The 10,911-nt window shown below is 47.0% G+C and overlaps 1 protein-coding gene across 1 annotated transcript in view; it reads right to left on the reverse strand.

Moving 5' to 3' along the window:
* cUnh15orf40 (chromosome Un C15orf40 homolog) overlaps window positions 1-7,684 on the reverse strand; it is a 28,294-nt gene extending 20,610 nt beyond the window's left edge. The window contains exons 1-2 of the mRNA XM_084316704.1: window positions 7,579-7,684; window positions 5,154-5,289 (exon numbers count right to left, since the gene is read on the reverse strand). Of these exons, the coding sequence (XP_084172830.1) occupies window positions 5,154-5,289; window positions 7,579-7,599 (157 nt within the window). The 5' untranslated portion in view covers window positions 7,600-7,684. The remainder of the gene's footprint in view (window positions 1-5,153; window positions 5,290-7,578) is intronic.
* Window positions 7,685-10,911: the final 3,227 nt, after the last annotated feature.

Here is a 10,911-nt window from a genome sequence, read left to right on the forward strand (position 1 = left end):
AGAGAGGTGTTTTAGGCCAACAGCTAGGCTAGCTGGTCCCTATCCACTAGAGAGGTGTTTTAGGCCAACAGCTAGGCTAGCTGGTCCCTATCCACTAGAGAGGTGTTTTAGGCCAACAGCTAGGCTAGCTGGTCCCTATCCACTAGAGAGGTGTTTTAGGCCAACAGCTAGGCTAGCTGGTCCCTATCCACTAGAGAGGTGTTTTAGGCCAACAGCTAGGCTAGCTGGTCCCTATCCACTAGAGAGGTGTTTTAGGCCAACAGCTAGGCTAGCTGGTCCCTATCCACTAGAGAGGTGTTTTAGGCCAACAGCTAGGCTAGCTGGTCCCTATCCACTAGAGAGGTGTTTTAGGCCAACAGCTAGGCTAGCTGGTCCCTATCCACTAGAGAGGTGTTTTAGGCCAACAGGTAGGCTAGCTGGTCCCTATCCACTCGAGAGGTGTTTTAGGCCAACAGCTAGGCTAGCTGGTCCCTATCCACTAGAGAGGTGTTTTAGGCCAACAGCTAGGCTAGCTGGTCCCTATCCACTAGAGAGGTGTTTTAGGCCAACAGCTAGGCTAGCTGGTCCCTATCCACTAGAGAGGTGTTTTAGGCCAACAGCTAGGCTAGCTGGTCCCTATCCACTAGAGAGGTGTTTTAGGCCAACAGCTAGGCTAGCTGGTCCCTATCCACTAGAGAGGTGTTTTAGGCCAACAGCTAGGCTAGCTGGTCCCTATCCACTAGAGAGGTGTTTTAGGCCAACAGATAGGCTAGCTGGTCCCTATCCACTAGAGAGGTGTTTTAGGCCAACAGCTAGGCTAGCTGGTCCATATCCACTAGAGAGGTGTTTTAGGCCAACAGCTAGGCTAGCTGGTCCCTATCCACTAGAGAGGTGTTTTAGGCCAACAGCTAGGCTAGCTGGTCCATATCCACTAGAGAGGTGTTTTAGGCCAACAGCTAGGCTAGCTGGTCCGTATCCACTAGAGAGGTGTTTTAGGCCAACAGCTAGGCTAGCTGGTCCCTATCCACTAGAGAGGTGTTTTAGGCCAACAGCTAGGCTAGCTGGTCCCTATCCACTAGAGAGGTGTTTTAGGCCAACAGCTAGGCTAGCTGGTCCATATCCACTAGAGAGGTGTTTTAGGCCAACAGCTAGGCTAGCTGGTCCGTATCCACTAGAGAGGTGTTTTAGGCCAACAGCTAGGCTAGCTGGTCCCTATCCACTAGAGAGGTGTTTTAGGCCAACAGCTAGGCTAGCTGGTCCGTATCCACTAGAGAGGTGTTTTAGGCCAACAGCTAGGCTAGCTGGTCCCTATCCACTAGAGAGGTGTTTTAGGCCAACAGCTAGGCTAGCTGGTCCCTATCCACTAGAGAGGTGTTTTAGGCCAACAGCTAGGCTAGCTGGTCCCTATCCACTAGAGAGGTGTTTTAGGCCAACAGCTAGGCTAGCTGGTCCGTATCCACTAGAGAGGTGTTTTAGGCCAACAGCTAGGCTAGCTGGTCCCTATCCACTAGAGAGGTGTTTTAGACTAACAGCTAGGCTAGCTGGTCCGTATCCACTAGAGAGGTGTTTTAGGCCAACAGCTAGGCTAGCTGGTCCGTATCCACTAGAGAGGTGTTTTAGGCCAACAGCTAGGCTAGCTGGTCCATATCCACTAGAGAGGTGTTTTAGGCCAACAGCTAGGCTAGCTGGTCCCTATCCACTAGAGAGGTGTTTTAGGCCAACAGCTAGGCTAGCTGGTCCATATCCACTAGAGAGGTGTTTTAGGCCAACAGCTAGGCTAGCTGGTCCCTATCCACTAGAGAGGTGTTTTAGGCCAACAGCTAGGCTAGCTGGTCCCTATCCACTAGAGAGGTGTTTTAGGCCAACAGCTAGGCTAGCTGGTCCGTATCCACTAGAGAGGTGTTTTAGGCCAACAGCTAGGCTAGCTGGTCCGTATCCACTAGAGAGGTGTTTTAGGCCAACAGCTAGGCTAGCTGGTCCCTATCCACTAGAGAGGTGTTTTAGGCCAACAGCTAGGCTAGCTGGTCCCTATCCACTAGAGAGGTGTTTTAGGCCAACAGCTAGGCTAGCTGGTCCCTATCCACTAGAGAGGTGTTTTAGGCCAACAGCTAGGCTAGCTGGTCCGTATCCACTAGAGAGGTGTTTTAGGCCAACAGCTAGGCTAGCTGGTCCCTATCCACTATAGAGGTGTTTTAGGCCAACAGCTAGGCTAGCTGGTCCCTATCCACTAGAGAGGTGTTTTAGGCCAACAGCTAGGCTAGCTGGTCCCTATCCACTAGAGAGGTGTTTTAGGCCAACAGCTAGGCTAGCTGGTCCCTATCCACTAGAGAGGTGTTTTAGGCCAACAGCTAGGCTAGCTGGTCCATATCCACTAGAGAGGTGTTTTAGGCCAACAGCTAGGCTAGCTGGTCCCTATCCACTAGAGAGGTGTTTTAGGCCAACAGCTAGGCTAGCTGGTCCATATCCACTAGAGAGGTGTTTTAGGCCAACAGCTAGGCTAGCTGGTCCCTATCCACTAGAGAGGTGTTTTAGGCCAACAGCTAGGCTAGCTGGTCCATATCCACTAGAGAGGTGTTTTAGGCCAACAGCTAGGCTAGCTGGTCCCTATCCACTAGAGAGGTGTTTTAGGCCAACAGCTAGGCTAGCTGGTCCCTATCCACTAGAGGTGTTTTAGGCCAACAGCTAGGCTAGCTGGTCCCTATCCACTAGAGAGGTGTTTTAGGCCAACAGCTAGGCTAGCTGGTCCCTATCCACTAGAGAGGTGTTTTAGGCCAACAGCTAGGCTAGCTGGTCCCTATCCACTAGAGAGGTGTTTTAGGCCAACAGCTAGGCTAGCTGGTCCCTATCCACTAGAGAGGTGTTTTAGGCCAACAGCTAGGCTAGCTGGTCCCTATCCACTAGAGGTGTTTTAGGCCAACAGCTAGGCTAGCTGGTCCGTATCCACTAGAGAGGTGTTTTAGGCCAACAGCTAGGCTAGCTGGTCCCTATCCACTAGAGAGGTGTTTTAGGCCAACAGCTAGGCTAGCTGGTCCCTATCCACTAGAGAGGTGTTTTAGGCCAACAGCTAGGCTAGCTGGTCCGTATCCACTAGAGAGGTGTTTTAGGCCAACAGCTAGGCTAGCTGGTCCCTATCCACTAGAGAGGTGTTTTAGGCCAACAGCTAGGCTAGCTGGTCCCTATCCACTAGAGAGGTGTTTTAGGCCAACAGCTAGGCTAGCTGGTCCCTATCCACTAGAGAGGTGTTTTAGGCCAACAGCTAGGCTAGCTGGTCCCTATCCACTAGAGAGGTGTTTTAGGCCAACAGCTAGGCTAGCTGGTCCCTATCCACTATAGAGGTGTTTTAGGCCAACAGCTAGGCTAGCTGGTCCCTATCCACTAGAGAGGTGTTTTAGGCCAACAGCTAGGCTAGCTGGTCCATATCCACTAGAGAGGTGTTTTAGGCCAACAGCTAGGCTAGCTGGTCCCTATCCACTAGAGAGGTGTTTTAGGCCAACAGCTAGGCTAGCTGGTCCCTATCCACTAGAGAGGTGTTTTAGGCCAACAGCTAGGCTAGCTGGTCCCTATCCACTAGAGAGGTGTTTTAGGCCAACAGCTAGGCTAGCTGGTCCCTATCCACTATAGAGGTGTTTTAGGCCAACAGCTAGGCTAGCTGGTCCCTATCCACTAGAGAGGTGTTTTAGGCCAACAGCTAGGCTAGCTGGTCCCTATCCACTAGAGAGGTGTTTTAGGCCAACAGCTAGGCTAGCTGGTCCCTATCCACTAGAGAGGTGTTTTAGGCCAACAGCTAGGCTAGCTGGTCCCTATCCACTAGAGAGGTGTTTTAGGCCAACAGCTAGGCTAGTTGGTCCCTATCCACTAGAGAGGTGTTTTAGGCCAACAGCTAGGCTAGCTGGTCCCTATCCACTAGAGAGGTGTTTTAGGCCAACAGCTAGGCTAGCTGGTCCCTATCCACTAGAGAGGTGTTTTAGGCCAACAGCTAGGCTAGCTGGTCCCTATCCACTAGAGAGGTGTTTTAGGCCAACAGCTAGGCTAGCTGGTCCCTATCCACTATAGAGGTGTTTTAGGCCAACAGCTAGGCTAGCTGGTCCCTATCCACTAGAGAGGTGTTTTAGGCCAACAGCTAGGCTAGCTGGTCCCTATCCACTAGAGAGGTGTTTTAGGCCAACAGCTAGGCTAGCTGGTCCCTATCCACTAGAGAGGTGTTTTAGGCCAACAGCTAGGCTAGCTGGTCCGTATCCACTAGAGAGGTGTTTTAGGCCAACAGCTAGGCTAGCTGGTCCCTATCCACTAGAGAGGTGTTTTAGGCCAACAGCTAGGCTAGCTGGTCCCTATCCACTAGAGAGGTGTTTTAGGCCAACAGCTAGGCTAGCTGGTCCCTATCCACTAGAGAGGTGTTTTAGGCCAACAGCTAGGCTAGCTGGTCCCTATCCACTAGAGAGGTGTTTTAGGCCAACAGCTAGGCTAGCTGGTCCCTATCCACTAGAGAGGTGTTTTAGGCCAACAGCTAGGCTAGCTGGTCCCTATCCACTAGAGAGGTGTTTTAGGCCAACAGCTAGGCTAGCTGGTCCCTATCCACTAGAGAGGTGTTTTAGGCCAACAGCTAGGCTAGCTGGTCCCTATCCACTAGCATTCATTTGTATTAAGCTACGATAGCTTTCTACTGAACACAGAGAGGAAATTGGTATCTATATTTGTGTCTGATTCTGGAGAAGACGGTAAGTGTATTTCCTATAATGTTGGCGTGTTCCTTTAAGTATTTAGAATATGATTGTAGGCTGGGACATCTCTGCAGCACCAATTTTTTTTTTTACAATATTGCATGCAATATTTAATGGATATTGAATTTTAATAAATGTATTCAGCTCTAATAAGGAATTGTCTAAACAGAGATGCACACATACTGTATATCGTACATGTCACAAATGTAACCTGTATGTCATGTATATCCCTATGTCATATATGTCACTATGAATTGAAAATGGGGGACCCTGATGTAAACAAGACGAAAGTCTTTCTCTGGTCTGCATCCCCTTAACACTTGTATGTATTGAGCCGTACTGTATTGTACCCATTCTGCAATCTGTTAAATAAACTTTTCATTCATTCATTCACACTAACAATACGATATACAGTCAGTTTCTTCTCAGAAGACCACCCCATAATAAACACAGCACCTGTGATGGCGTTGTGTTTGGAGCCAGGCTTGGCGTGCACTGCTATAGTAACATCTCCACCCCGGTCTCGAACCACCGGCCCCGCAGGACGAGGAGACACCTCCGTACTCACTTTAGTTTTCTGTCCACTTTTAACCTGCGAATCATACAAATAAGACGCCATTGATTAGGTTTGTATTTACCAAAAATACACCCCCCCCCCCCCCACCACCACCTACCCAACCTCCTCCAATGTACAGTTTCTTCCCCCTCAAATGTATATACTCTCCTTTTAGACTCACAAACACAAACAGTACTGTATATTTGTATATCTGGTATGTCATAAATGTATAGATGTAGCAGTACTGTCTATCTGTAGTCATGTATGTGTCATGATGAATTGAAAATGGGGGACCCTGATGTGACGTAAACAAGACGAAAGTATTTCTCTGGTCTGCATCCCCTTAACAATTGTGTGTATTGAGCCATAGTGTATTGTACCCATTCTGCAATCTGTTAATACAAATGTCAATCAATCAATCAATTCAATCAATCAATCAGTCATCACACACATAATAAACCTCTATAAAACAGGGGCAAGTCCCCAAGGACTTCAAAATTGCGAGAGTGACCCCTCTACACAAAAAGGGCAGCAAATTAGACCCAGGCAACTACCGCCCTGTTTCTATTCTTACCTCCATCTCGAAAGTCATGGAGAAAATAGTATACGAACAGGTCGAAAAGTACTTGACGGAAAAAAATCTAATCTACGAATTCCAATCTGGCTTCAGAACGTCCCACTCCACTGACACATGCCTCCTCTATTTGAGCGACCACATCAAACAAGAGGTGGACGCGGGCAAATACTGCGGCATGGTCATGCTGGACCTACAAAAGGCCTTCGACACTGTCAATCACTCCATTCTAATGGACAAGCTAAAAGCAATTGGTTTTGATAGCTTATCAGTGAGCTGGATGCAATCCTACCTGGAGGGGAGAGAACAGATGGTGGAGGTAAACGGTACTCTATCCCCCCCCCTCACAGTGAGCTGTGGTGTTCCACAAGGAAGCATACTAGGACCGCTACTCTTCCAATGACATGTCGTCAGCCTGTGACTGCAACTTGTTCCTGTTTGCGGACGACTCAGCCCTGCTGGTCTCTGACAAGAACAAATTGCAGGTTGAAAAAACCCTCAGCACGGAACTAGGCAAAATCTGCATATGGCTCGCTGATAACAAACTATCATTACACATGGGCAAAACAGAGTCCATTCTCTTCGGTTCAAATAACAAACTCAGCAAGACCGACGGATTCTCAGTTACAGTGGGTGATAATATTGTCACAAGGAAAGACGAAATTACCTACCTGGGTTCCATCCTAGAGGCAAATCTTTCCTGTGACAAAATGGCATCCAATGTAATAAAAAAAGTCAACCAACGAACTAGATTCTTGTACCGGATCTCCTCTCTGGTAAACAAGAATACCCTGAAGACTCTGGCAGGAGCACTCATTCAAGGGTACTATGACTATGCGTGCACCTCATGGTACCAAAGCACCTCAAAGGCGCTTAAAACAAAATTACAAACATCACAAAACAAACTGGTCAGACTACTGCTTGACCTGAACCCCAGAACCCACCTCACCCCTGCCCACTTTGCCAACCTAGGATGGCTTAGAGTAGACGACAGAGTACAGCAACTTGCAATGGGCCTGGTCTACAAGATACACTATACGACCGGGGTGCCCATGTACATGTCAAAATACTTCCCAAAGGTCAGTGAATACCACAACCACTACACCAGAGGAAGCTCAACAAATCATGTTAAACCCAGATTCGGCTCAAACAAGGGACTAAACACGTTTCGCAATTATGCCACAACAATGTGGAACGCCCTACCCAAAGCTGGAAAGGAATGTGAATCCCTGCCCACATTCAAAACCGCTCTTAAAGAGCACCTACGGGAGGCTGCAATTCGAAACTGGCCACCGTAAATGCCCAAAACCCCCACCACCTCCTAATAGACAGTCTCCTCACCACCGCATGTATATATTCCCTCCCCGCCGTATGTATATTTCCCTCCCACCCACCCACCCCCTCCTAATGTACAGTCCCCTCCCCATCATATGTATATACTCTGTCAGGATCTAGGGGTAACAGTACTGTATATTTGAATACCGTTATGTCACAAATGTATCAGTACTAAATACCTATATGTCCCTATGCCATAAATGTCATGTATGTTGTGTATGTCATAAATGTCTATATGAATTGAAAATGGGGGACCCTGATGTAAACAAGACAAACGTCTTTCTCAGGTCTGCATCCCCTTAACAATTGTGTTTATTGAGCCGTACTGTATTGTACCCATTCTGCAATCTGTTAAATAAAGTTTTCATTCATTCATTCATTCATGGTGGTATCGGAGTACTTCAGTTCAGCCATACCGTTTTGTCTTTCTTGGGCATGTTTGGCTTCCAGCAGTAACGTTGTTGTGGCTGAGTGGGCAGGAGAAGAGAGACCAGACGAGCGGCGTGTTTACAGTGTTTACAGTGTTGCATGTCAACAAACAACCCAGTGGAATATATTGATCTGCTGGAGTGGACCGTGACACACGAAGCTGCAACATGTAAACATGCACGGTGCATTACCTTCTGCGCGTGCGCAAAGGACCGGCGCAACAGCGATGCGTGTCAAACCTGCTCATTATTTGCGCATATAGGCGCGCACGGCGCGCACGGCTTCACTGGATTTCCATGTTCAATTTGTTACAATAATATTAATTCATAATCATGTGTATTGGGCCTATTTATGAGATTCAATATGACCTCATTTAACGCGAGGGTTAAAATTACTCAGGAGGAAACAGAAAACACGGGCATTTACTGCCCAAACAACAACTTCCATGACATCAAGCCACTAACAGATACACACCCACACATCCTACCTTCCCTCCTCCTCACCTTTTGAACCACTACCTCTTTTCATCACCTCACGGCTCACACAACCCCTAAACGCTACACTATGGTCCTCACCACAACTACAACACCTCGGCCCCCCTCCCTCTCCACATGTCCCATATTCATGTTCCTACATTCCTATAGATGTAGCAGTACTGTCTATCTGTATGTCATGTGTGTGATATAGTTATGATTAATTGAAAATGGGGGACCCTGATGTAAACAAGACAAACGTCTTTCTCAGGTCTGCATCCCCTTAACAATTGTATGTATTGAGCTGTACTGTACTGTACCCATTCTGCAATCTGTTAATAAAGTTTTCAATCAATCAATCAATCAAAACAGTGTCTGGGTGTGGGATGTGGGTGTTTAGCTGGAGTTGAGGATGTAGACAAAATTCTTATTGGAGACTGGAACACGGATATGCAACGAAAAGATGCACCCGTCTTCAAGGCCTTCAGTAGGTTTTGTGATCTGCATGGCCTCAGCCAGCTAATCACCCAACCCACACGTGTATGTGAATCAACTCAGACTACCATTGACCTCATTCTGACCTCCGACAAGTCCAAGATCTCAAATAAAGGGGTTATAGCATGTGGGTTAAGTGATCATTATATGATATTCTGTACCCGAAAAAAACTAAAACAAAAGGCTGGCTGCCACAAAACAGTCACATCTAGAGACCTCAAAACCTACTCTAGCGAGGCCTTCAACCTTGAACTGGAGAGTCTGGACTGGTCAGATGAACTCAATGGTACACTGGTTGACGAAACATGGCTTGGTTTCAAAACCAAATTCTCAGCAATACTAAACGACATGGCCCCCCTAAGAACCACCAGGGTAAAAAATCGCGCTGAGCCGTGGATGCACTCCGAAATACTGGCCGCTATGAAAACCAGAGACAAAAAATGCTCTGAGTTTCGTAAAAGTCAGTCAAAGCTTACTAAAAGCACGAGCAGTGAACTCCAAGCCCACGTGACTGAACTCAAACTAGAAAGAAACAGACTAAGAAACGACGTAAACTCCATGATCAAAACTGCAAAAAAGAATTTCATCAATGACAAAACTGAGGAAAACAAAAACAAACCACGTGAACTTTGGAAATTACTCAATAATCAACTAGGATGCAGTAAAAAACTTAAAACCAGATTCTCAAACATAAACATAAAAACTGACAACACGCTCATCACAGACAAGCTGGATGTAGCCAATTACTTAAACATTTTCTTCACAAACATAGCCACAACACTGGTAAACAAACTACCCTCCCACTCAGGGCTTTATGGGGTAGAACACATAGTAGCTTTCTACAAAAACCTAGGGGTCCGCAAGGACGACTTCAAGCTGGAAATGGTAACAACAGATGAGGTACTCAATAAACTGAGCGCCCTCCAACCTAACAAGGCCACTGGCCATGACAACATCCCCTCCAAATTCCTCAGAGACTCAGCAGCCGCCATCACACCAATCATCACACACATAATAAACCTCTCCATAAAACAGGGACACGTCCCCAAGGACTTCAAAATTGCGAGGGTGACCCCTCTGCACAAAAAGGGCAGCAAATTAGACCCAGGCAACTACCGCCCTGTTTCTATTCTCACCTCCATCTCGAAAGTCATGGAAAAAATAGTCTACGAACAGGTCGAAAAGTACCTAGCGGAAAAAAATCTAATCTACGAATTCCAATCTGGCTTCAGAACATCCCACTCCACTGACACATGCCTTCTCTATTTGAATGACCACATCAAACAAGAGGTGGACGCAGGCAAATACTGCGGCATGGTCATGCTGGACCTACAAAAGGCCTTTGACACGGTCAATCACTCCATTCTGATTGACAAGCTAAAAGCAATTGGTTTTGATAGTCTATCAGTGAGCTGGATGCAATCCTACCTTGAGGGGAGGGAACAGATGGTGGAGGTAAACGGTACCCTATCCCCCCCCCTCACAGTGAGCTGTGGTGTTCCACAAGGAAGCATACTAGGACCGCTACTGTTCCTAATTTATGCAAATGACATGTCGTCAGCTTGTGACTGCAACTTGTTCCTGTTTGCGGACGACTCAGCCCTGCTGGTCTCTGACAAGAACAAGTTACAGGTTGAAAAAACCCTCAGCTCGGAACTAGGCAGAATCTGCATATGGCTCGCTGATAACAAACTATCATTACACATGGGCAAAACAGAGTCCATTCTCTTCGGTTCAAATAACAAACTCAGCAAGACCGACGGCTTCTCAGTTTTTTTTTTTTGATCAAATTTTTTTATTGACATTCTCACGAAACAAGACAACACATTAACCACAATCACAATACATAGAACTTCACAAGAAAATAACAAAAACAATAATAATAATGACTAACAATTATACAGACAAAAGAAAAGAAACCAGAGTTCAACCTACTAAATTAATTCCAAGGGGTACTATCTAATAAATGGTCTTTCCCAGTGTTCAGTCCCGATTCCCGGCCGTGTGACCCCATATTAATAAAACGTACATCTCCAACCCACCACAAGGACCATTTTTTGGGGGAACACGACCTGAAACCAGAGCAATGAACCTTCATGAAAAAACAAAAACCTGTAGGTGTTCCATAGACTCACAGAGACCGTGTAAAAGTGGCCAAACAGTGAAGAACTAGTTAATATAGCTGCCCCCCCATAATATCCCCAGCTAAACTCAAGATGACAAGACAAGGGACAAGACAGACAAAAACACTTCCTCCTCCCCCTCCCAAGAGACCGCCGGACTCACCCGAACACGCACCCCAACCCCGCTCAGCCGCACACTGCGGTCTTTACCTTCTCAGCTGCTGCGAAC

Source organism: Notolepis coatsorum (assembly GCF_963971535.1).
Source record: "Notolepis coatsorum genome assembly, chromosome: 6".
In the NCBI taxonomy this organism is placed as follows: domain Eukaryota; kingdom Metazoa; phylum Chordata; class Actinopteri; order Aulopiformes; family Paralepididae; genus Notolepis; species Notolepis coatsorum.